Source organism: Halteromyces radiatus (genome assembly GCF_025201355.1).
Source record: "Halteromyces radiatus strain CBS 162.75 chromosome Unknown BX664scaffold_3, whole genome shotgun sequence".
NCBI lineage: Eukaryota > Fungi > Mucoromycota > Mucoromycetes > Mucorales > Cunninghamellaceae > Halteromyces > Halteromyces radiatus.
In genome coordinates this window covers 1,478,865-1,491,346 of record NW_026251689.1, presented here as the reverse complement: position 1 = coordinate 1,491,346, position 12,482 = coordinate 1,478,865, and the positions used below count along the sequence as shown (strand labels likewise).

The 12,482-nt window shown below is 34.3% G+C and overlaps 3 protein-coding genes across 3 annotated transcripts; 1 reads left to right on the top strand and 2 right to left on the bottom strand.

The window, feature by feature from the left end:
* Positions 1 to 316: 316 nt before the first annotated feature.
* BX664DRAFT_99253 (uncharacterized protein) lies at positions 317 to 7,704 on the bottom strand. Its single transcript, XM_051549825.1, has 9 exons — positions 5,906 to 7,704; positions 5,623 to 5,818; positions 4,598 to 5,548; positions 3,970 to 4,514; positions 3,585 to 3,865; positions 3,287 to 3,496; positions 2,314 to 3,197; positions 883 to 2,167; positions 317 to 806 (listed from the first exon to the last, which is right to left on the bottom strand). The coding sequence occupies exons 1-9, from the start codon at positions 7,591 to 7,593 to the stop codon at positions 751 to 753; spliced, it is 6,096 nt and encodes a 2,031-aa protein (XP_051401480.1). The 5' UTR covers positions 7,594 to 7,704; the 3' UTR covers positions 317 to 750.
* Positions 7,705 to 8,801: 1,097 nt separating this feature from the next.
* BX664DRAFT_328759 (50S ribosomal protein L32) lies at positions 8,802 to 9,825 on the bottom strand. Its single transcript, XM_051544658.1, has 3 exons — positions 9,785 to 9,825; positions 9,343 to 9,438; positions 8,802 to 9,243 (listed from the first exon to the last, which is right to left on the bottom strand). The coding sequence occupies exons 2-3, from the start codon at positions 9,430 to 9,432 to the stop codon at positions 8,938 to 8,940; spliced, it is 396 nt and encodes a 131-aa protein (XP_051401479.1). The 5' UTR covers positions 9,433 to 9,438; positions 9,785 to 9,825; the 3' UTR covers positions 8,802 to 8,937.
* Positions 9,826 to 9,997: 172 nt separating this feature from the next.
* On the top strand, positions 9,998 to 12,411 carry BX664DRAFT_294482 (L-methionine transporter). The gene is made up of 7 exons (XM_051542100.1): positions 9,998 to 10,496; positions 10,559 to 10,764; positions 10,840 to 11,224; positions 11,295 to 11,560; positions 11,647 to 11,852; positions 11,919 to 12,163; positions 12,237 to 12,411. The coding sequence occupies exons 1-7, from the start codon at positions 10,103 to 10,105 to the stop codon at positions 12,299 to 12,301; spliced, it is 1,767 nt and encodes a 588-aa protein (XP_051401478.1). The 5' UTR covers positions 9,998 to 10,102; the 3' UTR covers positions 12,302 to 12,411.
* Positions 12,412 to 12,482: the final 71 nt, after the last annotated feature.

Here is a 12,482-nt window from a genome sequence, read left to right as displayed (position 1 = left end):
TCAGATCGGATGATGACCATTTCGAGCCTATTGATTGGACCTCCGCTTGTCTTTTTTTTTCATGTTTGTTGCTGATTCATTAACACGAACTCATTATTTACTGTCTTTGTCATTACTTTTGTCTTAAAAAAAAAATCATCGTACTTAAATGATGAACCATGATCCCATCTTTTTTCTTTTTTGAGCTATTATCACCATCATCATTCAACTACTTGTACTGATATAAGTTGTTGCTTTTTACTTCATTCCTCTCTTATCACAAAATAATAATAATAAAAATGATGTGCATCATTATCATCTCAATCACCACTATGATAAAAACTAAAACAAGGAAGAATATTCGGGAGAATGGTGACATTTATCCTTCTCGTGATGTTTGAAACGCCGAAGTTTGTATGGTTACACGTAAAGACATATATAACTGGTTTAAGGTGGTTTGTAACTATTTTTATTCTTGTACGGGTAAAAAACTATTCTATATTATAAGATGATTAATATATCGTAAAACATAAATAAAGAAAAAGGAATAGTGGAAAAAAACATAATAATAACATAATACATAAAGAATCAAATGTGGGTACGTGTTTGGGGGGAGGGTATAAATACAATAGAATAGACAGGGTAATAATAAATGAAGGGATATCAAGAATAGGTAAATCAATGAGATATATAAATATAAATAATAAATAGTGGTAATAAAATAAATATTGTAGAATGAAAGTAATGAGTGGAAGGATATAATCATAAATTTCAATCATTGCTTGATGAAGATTGTTCTTGGAGATATTCTTGAGCTTCCTTTGATCCTATTCCATCCCAAAAAAAAAAAAAAAAAATAAGTATTCATGCAAACCTAAAATATTTGTTTTTTGTTCTACTTACCTTGTTGAACAGCTAAATAGTATAGATGATTTGCTTTGGTTTGATCTTGAGAAACTACACTTCCACGTCGATAAAACTCTGCTAATCGGAAAGTCGCTTCAGCCAAATCTTCTCTGTCTTCTTCGTCCAGGGTCGAGTCATCATCATGATGGGCAACCACTCGTTCGTACCACATAAATGCTTTGGTCAAATCTTGTTCCACGCCAATACCAAATTCATAACATTGCGCTACTTCGAGATACACCTTGACTTGTTGTTGATCTTCAGCGATGGTAATCAATTCTTTTGCTGCTTCTTCCAATTGTACGGGTACACCACCCCATCCTCGTAAATGATATCTTGCTATCATAATGGTTGCTGGTTGTCGTTGCAAGCCTGGTGCATGTTGGTGAGCCAATGTAAAATAGTGGTATGCTTCTTCCCGACTATCCATATCTTGATGTAAAAGTTGTGCCATCGCGAGTTCTGCAAGCCACCATCCACTTCGAGCTGCCATTTCATACCAATGTCGAGCCGCTAACAAATCCAGATGAACATGAATACCATGTTCATAGTAAATACCAATAAAAAGCATAGCTGTTTTATCCCCTTGATTGGCAGATCGCATAAAGTAATCATAAGCCAGAGTCGAATCTTTTTCCACCAAGAGTTCATCATCGTATAATTTGCCAGAGTGATGCATCTTTCCAAGTTCACGTAATGCATCGCGATGATTCATTTGAGCTGCACTGACTAGCCAATCTAATCCATCCCGTCGATCATCCATTGTTAATGACATGCCTGTTGTCGATAAAGAGGAGTCATCCATAAGAAGCAGTTGACCAAGTTCATACATAGCATTCACATCACCTTGTTCACTGGCTGATTGGAAATGTGATCTAGCGGCCACATGATCGATAGGAATCACAATATTCGTTTGTTCATTGTTGATATCATTGTTGACTTGACTATCCATTCGTTTTACTGTTGTTGTAATTCCTCGAATGAAATACATCCCAATTTGGTAATGAGCTTGACTATGATTTCTTGTTTCACTTGCAAGTTTGTACCACTGTAGTGCTTCGATATCCTTGTGTCGTCCTTGAGATGGTGGAACACGTCCTTGTGCATAAAGCTGACCAATACGAAACATGGCTTCTGAATCTTGTGTTTGATCAGCAGATCGCAAATACCAATCCATAGCAGCTTGATCATCTTGCTTGGTACCAAGTCCTAGTTCGTTACATTGCCCAATAGAGTTATAAGCATCTGCGCATTGATTTTGAACGGCACATTCCAAGAGTTCCTAATATTAAAAATAAAATACATAGATGAGAAATATTGATTGACGACTTTATATATATATTTCATTTTCTTTGACTTTTTTTTTTTTTTTTTTTTTTTTTTTTTTTTTTTTTTTTTTTTTTTTTTTTTTTTTTTTTTTTTTTTTACCTGGTAGCCTAAAACAGGATCAGATTCCATACCACCCAGACCAGCTAGACGATAGCGAGCACGCATCACACGAGAGAGTAGATGACCATTCTTGGCAGCACGATCATAATATTCAAGAGCGGCAGCATACTGTTGCTGTGAATGCCATGATTCAGCAGCTAAAAACATTGATTCCACGTGGCCCATTTTTGCCGCTTGTTCAAAACATCGGGTAGCGAGTCCTTGTTCTTGTAATTGACGTTGTAATTGTAATTCTGCAGCATGTTCTTCGTCATCCATATCTTCATTGTCGTGATCATGAGTCGTACTTTTGTCTTCAATTATTGTAGTAGTATTGGAAGATGTAGGAGCAGTACAATGATGAGTCGAATGGTCATCGGACGAAGTATCAATAGAGTGATTATTATTCTTGTTGTTGTGGCTGTTTGAGTGGCGAGTAAATCCTTGACATGTAGATGATGAAGAGGATTGAGTGGTTGAGTTCTTAGTGGAGTGCACAGCCTTAACTTGATGTAATTGACCCAAATAGGCAAGGGATTCCGCATCACCATTTTCAACAGCTTCAGCCAAGAGTTCCATAGCACGATCCAAATCTTCGTTATCTTGATCATAAGAGTAATCATCTGGACTATCATTGTTACCTTGAATTGCTTGGGTATTTTGTAAAAGTAATCTTGCTAGAGCACGCATGGCTGGTGCATATCCAAGATCAATAGATCTTCTCCACCATTCAATTGCTACATCTTGATCTCCATTTTCAAGTGCCATTTGTCCAAGAGCCCAATGACTTGCCGCGTATTTTTGAGCTGCAGAATGAGTGAACCAGACAACTGCGTCACCAAGATTAATAGCAATATCAAGACTTCCACGCCAATAAATCATTCCTATTATTAGCAGAAGAAAAGAGTCAGTTTTTTTTTTTTTTTTTCTAATTTCTTTCCTGTTTTTTGAAGAATGCTATTGAGTGCATTACCTAATTGATGTTGACCTTCAGGATGTTTCATATTAGCAGCCAATTGATAATAATGGAATGCTCGATCATTATTCCCACCCATTTGTTCATATACAGATGCTAACTTCACCATAGCTTCAGTATCCTTCAATTCATCAGCAGCTTTGTGATACCAAGGTAAAGATTTTTCCAAATTCATAGCAATACCATTTCCAGTTCGATAACATTCGGCTATACAAGAGTTTGTTTTTTTTTTTTAATAAAAAAAAATATGAGATGAGTATCAAGTTTGATTTCAATATAAATTATAAATACCTACCTAACCAATAGAAGGAAGGTTCAAAATGATCTTTTGCTGCAAGATTAAAGAGTTTTTCGAAAGCAATTTCTTTTGTCATGTTGTCGATATCCATGATTTGCACACTGTTATCTGATTCATGAGGTACATAACTGAGAATATACCTAGCAACCATAAGTTTGGAAGTTCGACCAATGCGATTATGTAGTAAACGAGGATCATTGGCAGCTTTCTTGTAGTATTTGTATGCATCTTCAAATCGATTCAATGAATGATAAACTTGAGCGACAGCAAATGGAGCACTAATATACAATAACAACATTAAAAAAAAAAAAAGTAAATACAAAGATGATCATGACTAATAATATATATATATATTTTTTTTTTTTTTTTTTTTTTTTTTTACACAGAGGCACCCAATTTATCAGCTTCGAGATAGAGTTCAATTGATTTTTCCAGATCCTTTTCGACAGACATTCCATTTTGATAGTAACTTCCAAGTAAGAGTGTAGCTTGAGCATCATGACGAGAAGCAGCTTGTTGGAAATAACTAAACGCAGTGTCGTAATTACGAGGTACACCAAGACCAGCATCATAGATTAAACCAAGTTCACGTTGAGCTACCACATCACCTGTCGTTGCAGCTCGTTGATACCAATAAATAGCTTGTTCTCTTTGTTCTTGTTGTTGAGGTCCCGATTGTAAAGATGCAACGCGACATAAAGTAGCAAAAGAAGTCATTGCAGGTGCAACTCCTAAACGAGCCGCTTTTTCAAAACAGATTCGAGCACAAAGTAGATCTTTTGGCTTGCCTTCCAATCCCTTTGCATGGTAAAGTCCCAAACTATATAATGCCATTTTGTGATTCTTGTCAGCAGCCTTTTTGTACCAATGGAAAGCAGACTTGCGATCTCGAGAAACCCCTTGTCCATTTGAAAGCATCAAAGCCACCTAGAGAATGATTAATGATGTCAATCGTTTTTTATTATTATTATTATTATTATTATTATATTGATATAATATAATGCACTTACTTGGAATTCAGCATCTGTATCACCAGCATTCGCAGCCACCAAATAATGATCAAAAGCCAATTTCAAATCACAGGGACAAACATTATCAATACCTTCTTCGTAACAAGCCGCCAACCAATAATGAGCATGAGCATCATATTGTGATTCATTAGCCAGAGCAGAGAGCATTTTGAAAGCCTTGAGACCATCCTTTACAACACCAGGCCAACCATGTAAATGATATCGAGCTAACATCAATCTTGCAGTTCGAGATGGAGATCGTCTTGATAGCATTTTTGCAGGAGATTCTTCTTCGTGTCCAAAATTTTTATTATTATCATCATCACCATCGTTAGACTGGATATGACTGTTGACAATCGATTCAGCTTCGGAAGCCTTTGTAAACCATTCAATAGCGTCACGATGTCTACACATTTGATGTAAAAGTAAAGCCAAAGCAAGCTGAGCCACACCCTGGAAAGGACCAACCATTCTTGCTGCCTTACGATAGTATTCTAAAGCAACATCATGATTTGTAGTTACACCACGACCATACTGATAACAGGCACCAACCAGTCCAAGAGCACGAACATCACCTTGGGAGGCCGATCGACGGAACCATAAAAGAGCAGCCTTGTCATTCTTACGTCGTATATATTCTTCATTCACTTGTTGACCATCAGAACGTGTACCCTCTACTAATAAACCTTGCAAGTACATGAGACCAAGTAATCGTTGAGCTGGAGCAAATCCTGATCTTGCAGATTTTGTAAAATGTTTTCCAGCTTGTATAAAGTGCTGTGATAATCCCAACGTTCCTAATCGGTAATGCAATCCCAAAAGATAGTGAGCGGCTGGATCATGTTGCTCACATGCTGTCTTGTAATATAACAATGCTTGTGCTTCATCCTTTTCAATGCCTTGTCCATATTCGTACATAATTCCGAGCTTCACTAAAGATCTAGTATTTTTCTATATATATAACAAAATTATTATAATTATTAGTACCAATTCTTTTTTTTTCTTTCTTTTTTGAACTATATTACCGTAGATGCTGCTTCATTTAGCCATTTCATTCCTTCTTCTATTTGTTGTTCTTCAACCAGAAGTATACCAAGAGCAGCTTGAGCATCTGAAGAACCCTGTTTTGCACTTGATAGATAATATTTCTTGGCTATGGATGTATTCTTTTCAGCAATAATACCTTGTTCAAAATGGAAACCAGTGATAAATTGAGCAAATCTAAAGATGTAAAAGGGGAAAAAAATATTAGCAACTTTCATTTTTGAAAAAAAAAAAAAAAAAAAAAAAAAAAAAAAAAAAACTTACTTGTTTCCATTATCAGCACTTTGCATGAACCAATGTAAAGCCTTATCATGATCAGGTAAAATAGAAGCATCACCTTCAAAGTAAATAGTTCCAATTCTGTATTGAGCACGAGCTTTGACTATAGTAACAGATTCTTCTGATCCATCCAGTTGAGCAGCCATATGAAGCCATCGCCATGCTTCTTGTTTGTTGATCGGTTGTATTTCAAGTGAGTCAAGAGAAAAAGTGCTACTGATACTACTTTGTTGACTGATGTTACTAAAATCGCTTGATGCACTTGTTCCAGAAAAAGATGGTCGCCGATTAGCAGGAGTTGATGAAGGAGAAGATATACTTGATATAGTGTCGTCGATACCACTAGTGGAAAGCGAAGATGATTGTTGATTATATTGTCGATGATGTTTGGGTACACCTTCAAGATAACATAATGCCAAAGGATAATAAGCTTCCCAACAACCTGATTCAGCCAAGTTCTGTAGTGTTTGAAATCCAAGACGTGGTTGTGATTCAGTTCCCCATCCGTCCAATTGACACCTTGCAGTCCATACTTGAGCGGTAAAAGATTTGGGACATAGAGATAAAGCCAACTGATAGATATGTTGTCTATCTTTTTCTTTTTTGACAGCAGCTGCCAATGAAAATATATCATCCAATAAACTGGTAGTAATTGCATTAAAACTAGGTGAAGTTGTTGTTGTTGTTGAAGAAGAAGAAGAAGAAGATTCTGTTGTCATCGTTTTTGATATCAATAGTTGTAAACGTTCCAATAATTGTTGTAATTGTCTTGGTATATTAATGTTGTTATTGTTATCGTTGTTGTTATTGCGATTGTTATTGTTATTGCTGTTATTATTGTTGTTATTGTTGTTGCTGTTGTTGTTTGAAATGATAGATGAGTTTTCTGTTCCAGATGTTGATACATTTGTGGTAGAGAGTGATTCAGGTTGACTAGTTGAGGAAGTAGTATAAGGTGGAGGTTCAGGAACATTGGTAACAGAAATAGTAGGTATAGCCATTGCTTCCGCAGCAGATTTCACTAATTGTTTATCACAAGCAGGCCAATCTTGACAAAACATGGAATGTTTGGAAATGGTGGAGTAGTCAGTGATTGCAGTAATAGTGGAGGAAGTTGCCGGATCAATGTGAGAAAAAAGGTCACCAGTCCATGTCCAATTACTATCTGTGGTATGACTTGAAAGAGTAGAGATAGCACGTTGAGAATGACGACGTTGAGTTGTATAAGATGTTGAAGAAATATTATTTGATGTCATCATCATACGAGTAGGTTGATTTGATTTTCGTTTGACGATAGAAGAAGAAGAAGAGGATGATGATGATGATGTAGTTGAATTCTTTTGTTTAGTAATCCGGTTTGCAGGTAAAGGAGAGTCAGAAGAAATTTGTGGAGATGGTACAAGAGGTTGAACAGTGGCGCGTTCTGTTGCACAGGTTGGCGGAGGAAATCCGAAGTTTGTGTTCATTGTGTCCGCAGGTGGTGTTGGTTGAATAAGACGAGGCACTGTTGTATCAAAAGGTAATATAGAAGGATCCAAAATTGGTCTAGAAGATTTTCCTTTTAATTTTCGTATTGAATTGTTTCTACTAGAGTGCTTTTGTCGTGAAGAAGTTCTTTGAGAAGAATCATAAGATTCATTGTCCAAGACAGGGCGACTTGTTTCATTACCCATAACACAATGTAAAAATGGAGATTAGATAAAATAGATATAATAAAATAGAAATAAAAAAATAAAAAATAAAAAGAAAAGGGAAAAAAAGATGAAACACCAGAAAAAAAAAAAAAAAGGAGAGGAATTTAAAAAAAAAAAAGATTGAACAAAAAGAGGTCAGCTGCTTTAAAAAAGAGGTATTGTTTATAAGCAGAAAAAAAAAATATAAGAACAGAATATAATGAAGGGAGAAGAAAGATAATAATAATAATAAATAAGTTCTTTTAATATGAGATAAAATGAATTCGTTAAATAAAAAATATAAAAAAAAAAAAAAAGAAAAAGAAGAATAAAAAAAAAAAAGTAAGATGATAATTCTTTAAATGCCATGAAATCCCACACTTTTTCTTTTTAGTTATACAAATAAAGATATGCCCTTTTGAGAGGATTCAAGCTCAACTAAAAATGACAGACTTATTCCCTTTTATGGTTTATTGAAAACAATCCAGTTTTCGTTCATAAGATATATATATTTGTCTCACAATATTGGCGTAAAAAAAAAAAGTATGTTTCTGATTATTCTTATCATCATTATTAAACAGATGATCAATGCTCAAAAAAAAAAAATCAATTTATTCATATTCAGTCAATCTCCTTTTTTCGTACCTGATATTTTTTTTTTTACTTTTTTTTTTTATAGATCTACTTTTGTTTTTGTTTTTTTTTTTTTTTTAAAAAAAAAATGCAGGGATGTTTAATTCCATTACTGTGAATTTTCAATAGAATGTATGACAAAAAAAAAGAGCCAACAACGTCAATCGTAGCATATTTGAACAATAATGGTAGTATAAGGAGTGCTTCGAGCTTAATCATAATATCTCGGTATCTATCCGTCATTTAATCACATGATCTGTACTAAACTTTTGATACATGCGATGAGAAAAAAGTCCTATTAAAAGAAACTATTATCATAAAAAAAAAAGTCTACTCATCTTTAAACTTGGGCGCAGAATAATAATAATAATAATAATAATAATAACGTCCTGTGGGAAAAAAAAAGAACTTGTATCAAATTGGTTTCTTAACATTTCTTTCTTTGATACCTAATGATCATCATCTATTATCAAATCATCATAACCGATGATTATTATGTATTTTTCTTTCATCAGTCAATAATCATTGATTCATCCATCAAATGATACAAATATTTTTTTTTCACATATCAGCCATAGTTTGTACAATACATCTTTTATCTATAAATAATTATTTCATAACTACATCAATAATACTAATAATAATAAAGAGAGCACTTAACTACTATAAACTGCTATCACTACTACTGATGAGAGATGAGATAAAAAATGTTTATTCTTGAGATCGAAGACGAGCACCGGCATTGATCACCTTGACGTTGAGTTGAGCAGCACGTTCGAGGATGGTGATACGGTTCTTGGAAGACACGTTATGGGCGATTTCGGCAGCATAAGAACGGTTGTGCATCAACAGCAATTCAAGTTCACGAACATTGGAAACAGCGAACTTGCGGAAACCATTGGGCATCATGTGGCGAGTCTTCTTGGCGGAACCGTAACCAATCTTGGGCATAGGAGCTTGACCCTTGAATCGACGACGAACACAACTATCAATACCCTTGGGTTTTCTCCAGGATTCCTATTATTGAATTAAAAAAAAACAAAATCAATATATTTCCTTTTTTTTTTCTTTTGCTGTTTTGATCTACACTATTCAAATATATCTTCTTCAACTTACACCGACACGCATGAAACGGTTGGATTGATGACGCTTGAAGGTAGCAGTACGCTTCTTCACGATGGTGTGCTTCACGGCAGGAGTAACCATATTGAACTAATATGAAATAGAAAAAAAAAATTTATTAGCGTTAATAAATATATTGAATACAACATTTTAAGGGACTCGTCAACGACTACCGATATAAACAATGATGACAAATAGAAAAAAAAAAGATGAATGACAAATATAAAAGGAAACATAACAAGATTGTTGATTGGCGTTACTTTTGATCTTAGTTCATGATGTATTCCATCCATTTATTCATCCATCCATCCATCCATCCATCTATTTATCTATTGATCCATTCATCCATCCATTGATCCATTCATTCATTTCGTATATTGTCATCGGTAATCGTTGATACGTAAAGAGATTTAAATATATTTAATATTGAAATTACCTTGTCAAAGGATGCTTTGAAGAGGAGGAAGGAAAAAAAAAAATTCCAAAAAGGTGAATATAGCAAAAGGCATATGGCTAATCCATTGTAACTCCGTCCATCAATTTCCTCGAAATTTCATTGGCCATTTTTTTCATTCTGGTTTTTTTTTTTTTTTTTTCTTCTTCTTTTCCTGTCTTTTCTGAATATATGACTAGTTGATTTTTTTTTTTTGATTCTTTTTATATATATATATATATATATACTTCTATTTCTTTTTATAATTAATATTTAGAAAAACTATATTTACATTTATATATATATGTACCTTACTTAGTCATGACCCCATATAGCTATCACTATGATAAGAATGAATTGGAATCGGCGTTCGAACTAGACGATGATGATTCTATTTTCAGTAGAACAAGTTTGGATCACCATCTATCCCAACATCAACACAAGCGTACTTCCCATAATCTTGATCAAGACGACAACGACGACGATGACGATGCATTATCTTTATTATCAGATCATGATGAACAAACGCTTTTACCTTCAGCACGTCATTCTAATCGATCAACTGCTTCTATATTCTCGTTTGAAACCATACCCATGATACCATTAACTCAAACTCAATCTCGTGCTCCAGAATTACAAAGAAAAGTATCTCTTATCAATGGTCTTGGTCTTGTTATTGGATCCATGATAGGAAGTGGTTTATTTAGTTCTCCAGGTAAAAGACCTTCTATATACATATATATATATTGATTTTTTTTTCTTTTATTATTCATTTAGGTCCTGTATTGGAAGCTACAGGTGCCACAGGAACAGCTTTATTAGTTTGGTTGGCTGCTGGTTTATTGGCTCTTTCTGGTGCATTATGTTATGCTGAATTGGGTACTCTCTTTACAGAAAATGGAGGGGAAATTCTTTACTTGGGACGAGCATATGGTAGTATGGTGGCATTTGTATTTGAATTCGTGACTATTATGGTACAAAAGGTAAACAAGCGAAATATGAATGAAATTAATTAGGATGTAAAATTTAATACTAATTTTTTTTCTTCTTCTTTTTAGCCTGGTAGTGTCGCGATTGTATGCACTGTACTTGGAGAATATATATCAAGAATTGCCTATCATACTTACTTTTTTAATATCCCTCATGATTCTGATGCAGCTGTGGAATTGGCAGACTCCGTGATCCCTGACTTTTTACCCAAATTGGTGGCAACAGTGTCCCTTATCCTACTTGGTCTTATTAATACTCTTTCCACACGAGCAGGTATTCACGTTCAAGATATATTGACTGTACTGAAAGTCTTGACGGCTGTGATAATATCAGTAACGGGTGTGGTACTATTAGCCCAAGGGACTATGCAAGGTAATAGTTTTCAAACGGAACCTCTCTTTGCTGGTATTGATTCGATTGGTTTTGGACAATATACAATGGCATTTTACTCTGGTAAAATAAATATAGGAAAAATATGATACAAAGAAAAAAAAGACTTATTTTACTTCTTTTTTTCTTCAAGGATTATGGGCTTATGATGGATGGAATAGTCTTAACTATATATCAGGAGAAATGAAAGATCCTCATCGTGATTTACCTCGTGTGCTTTTCTTTGGTATTCCCCTGGTGATTATTTGTTATCTACTAGCTAATGTGGCGTATCTTGGTGTCCTTCGACCAGAAGTGGTGATGCATACAAACACTGTGGCAATGGATTTTGGTAAAAAAGTATTTGGACAAATTGGTGGTATACTTTTTGCAGCTAGTGTTGCATTAAGTTGCTTTGGTGTAAGTCAATAATAAAAATAGGATATTGAAAGGTATCATTATTGAACATATTCTTACTTTTTTTTTTTTCTTGCAAATCATTATAGTCAGCCAATGCAAGTATCTTCACTGGATCTCGTATTATCTATGTATCAGCGAAACAAGGACATTTACCAGCATTTCTTGGCAAATTGAATGGAAATCGACAAACACCAGTGACAGCTGTTGCTCTTCAACTTGCATTGACGACAATTTTCATCTGGGTGGGAAGTTTCCGAGCTTTGATCAAGTTTTATTCTGTATGCGCCTGGTTGTAAGTTGAAAAAAAAAAAAAAAAAAAACGTTAATGTATATATAAATTAACTTTTTTTTTTCGTAGGTTCCACTTTTTAGGTGTGTTCTCCTTATTGGTATTCAGATATAGAGAACCTGAACTCAAACGACCTTTCAAAGTTTGGTTACCAACGCCTATCCTGTTTTGTATGATTGCTCTATTTTTATTTACTACACCATTTCTGGAAGCTCCTTATGAAAGTCTGTCAGCTCTTGGATTTCTTCTCTTGGCTATCCCCATATACCTTGTAAATATCAAATACAGAGCAACTCTAATCTCTTTCTGGATAGGTAAATCATCCTATAAAAGAAAAAAAAAATAAGAAAATACACTGATAAATGGTCTTATTTTGTGGTCAAATAGATATAACGGACAGAGTACGAAGGAAACATAAAGGATATCAAGGAATGGAAATGACAGAAACGTAGATTATGGATTGTTATTAGTTTAGATATACCTTTTTATTATTTTATTATTATTTTATCCTGGAAAAAGAAATAAATAGTATAATGGATGATAATTTGATGATGATAATGTATATAGCGTGTATAAAGAACGTGATTTGCATAAAGGATATGCGCGCGTAAAAAGGAGAATATTTGGCAACTA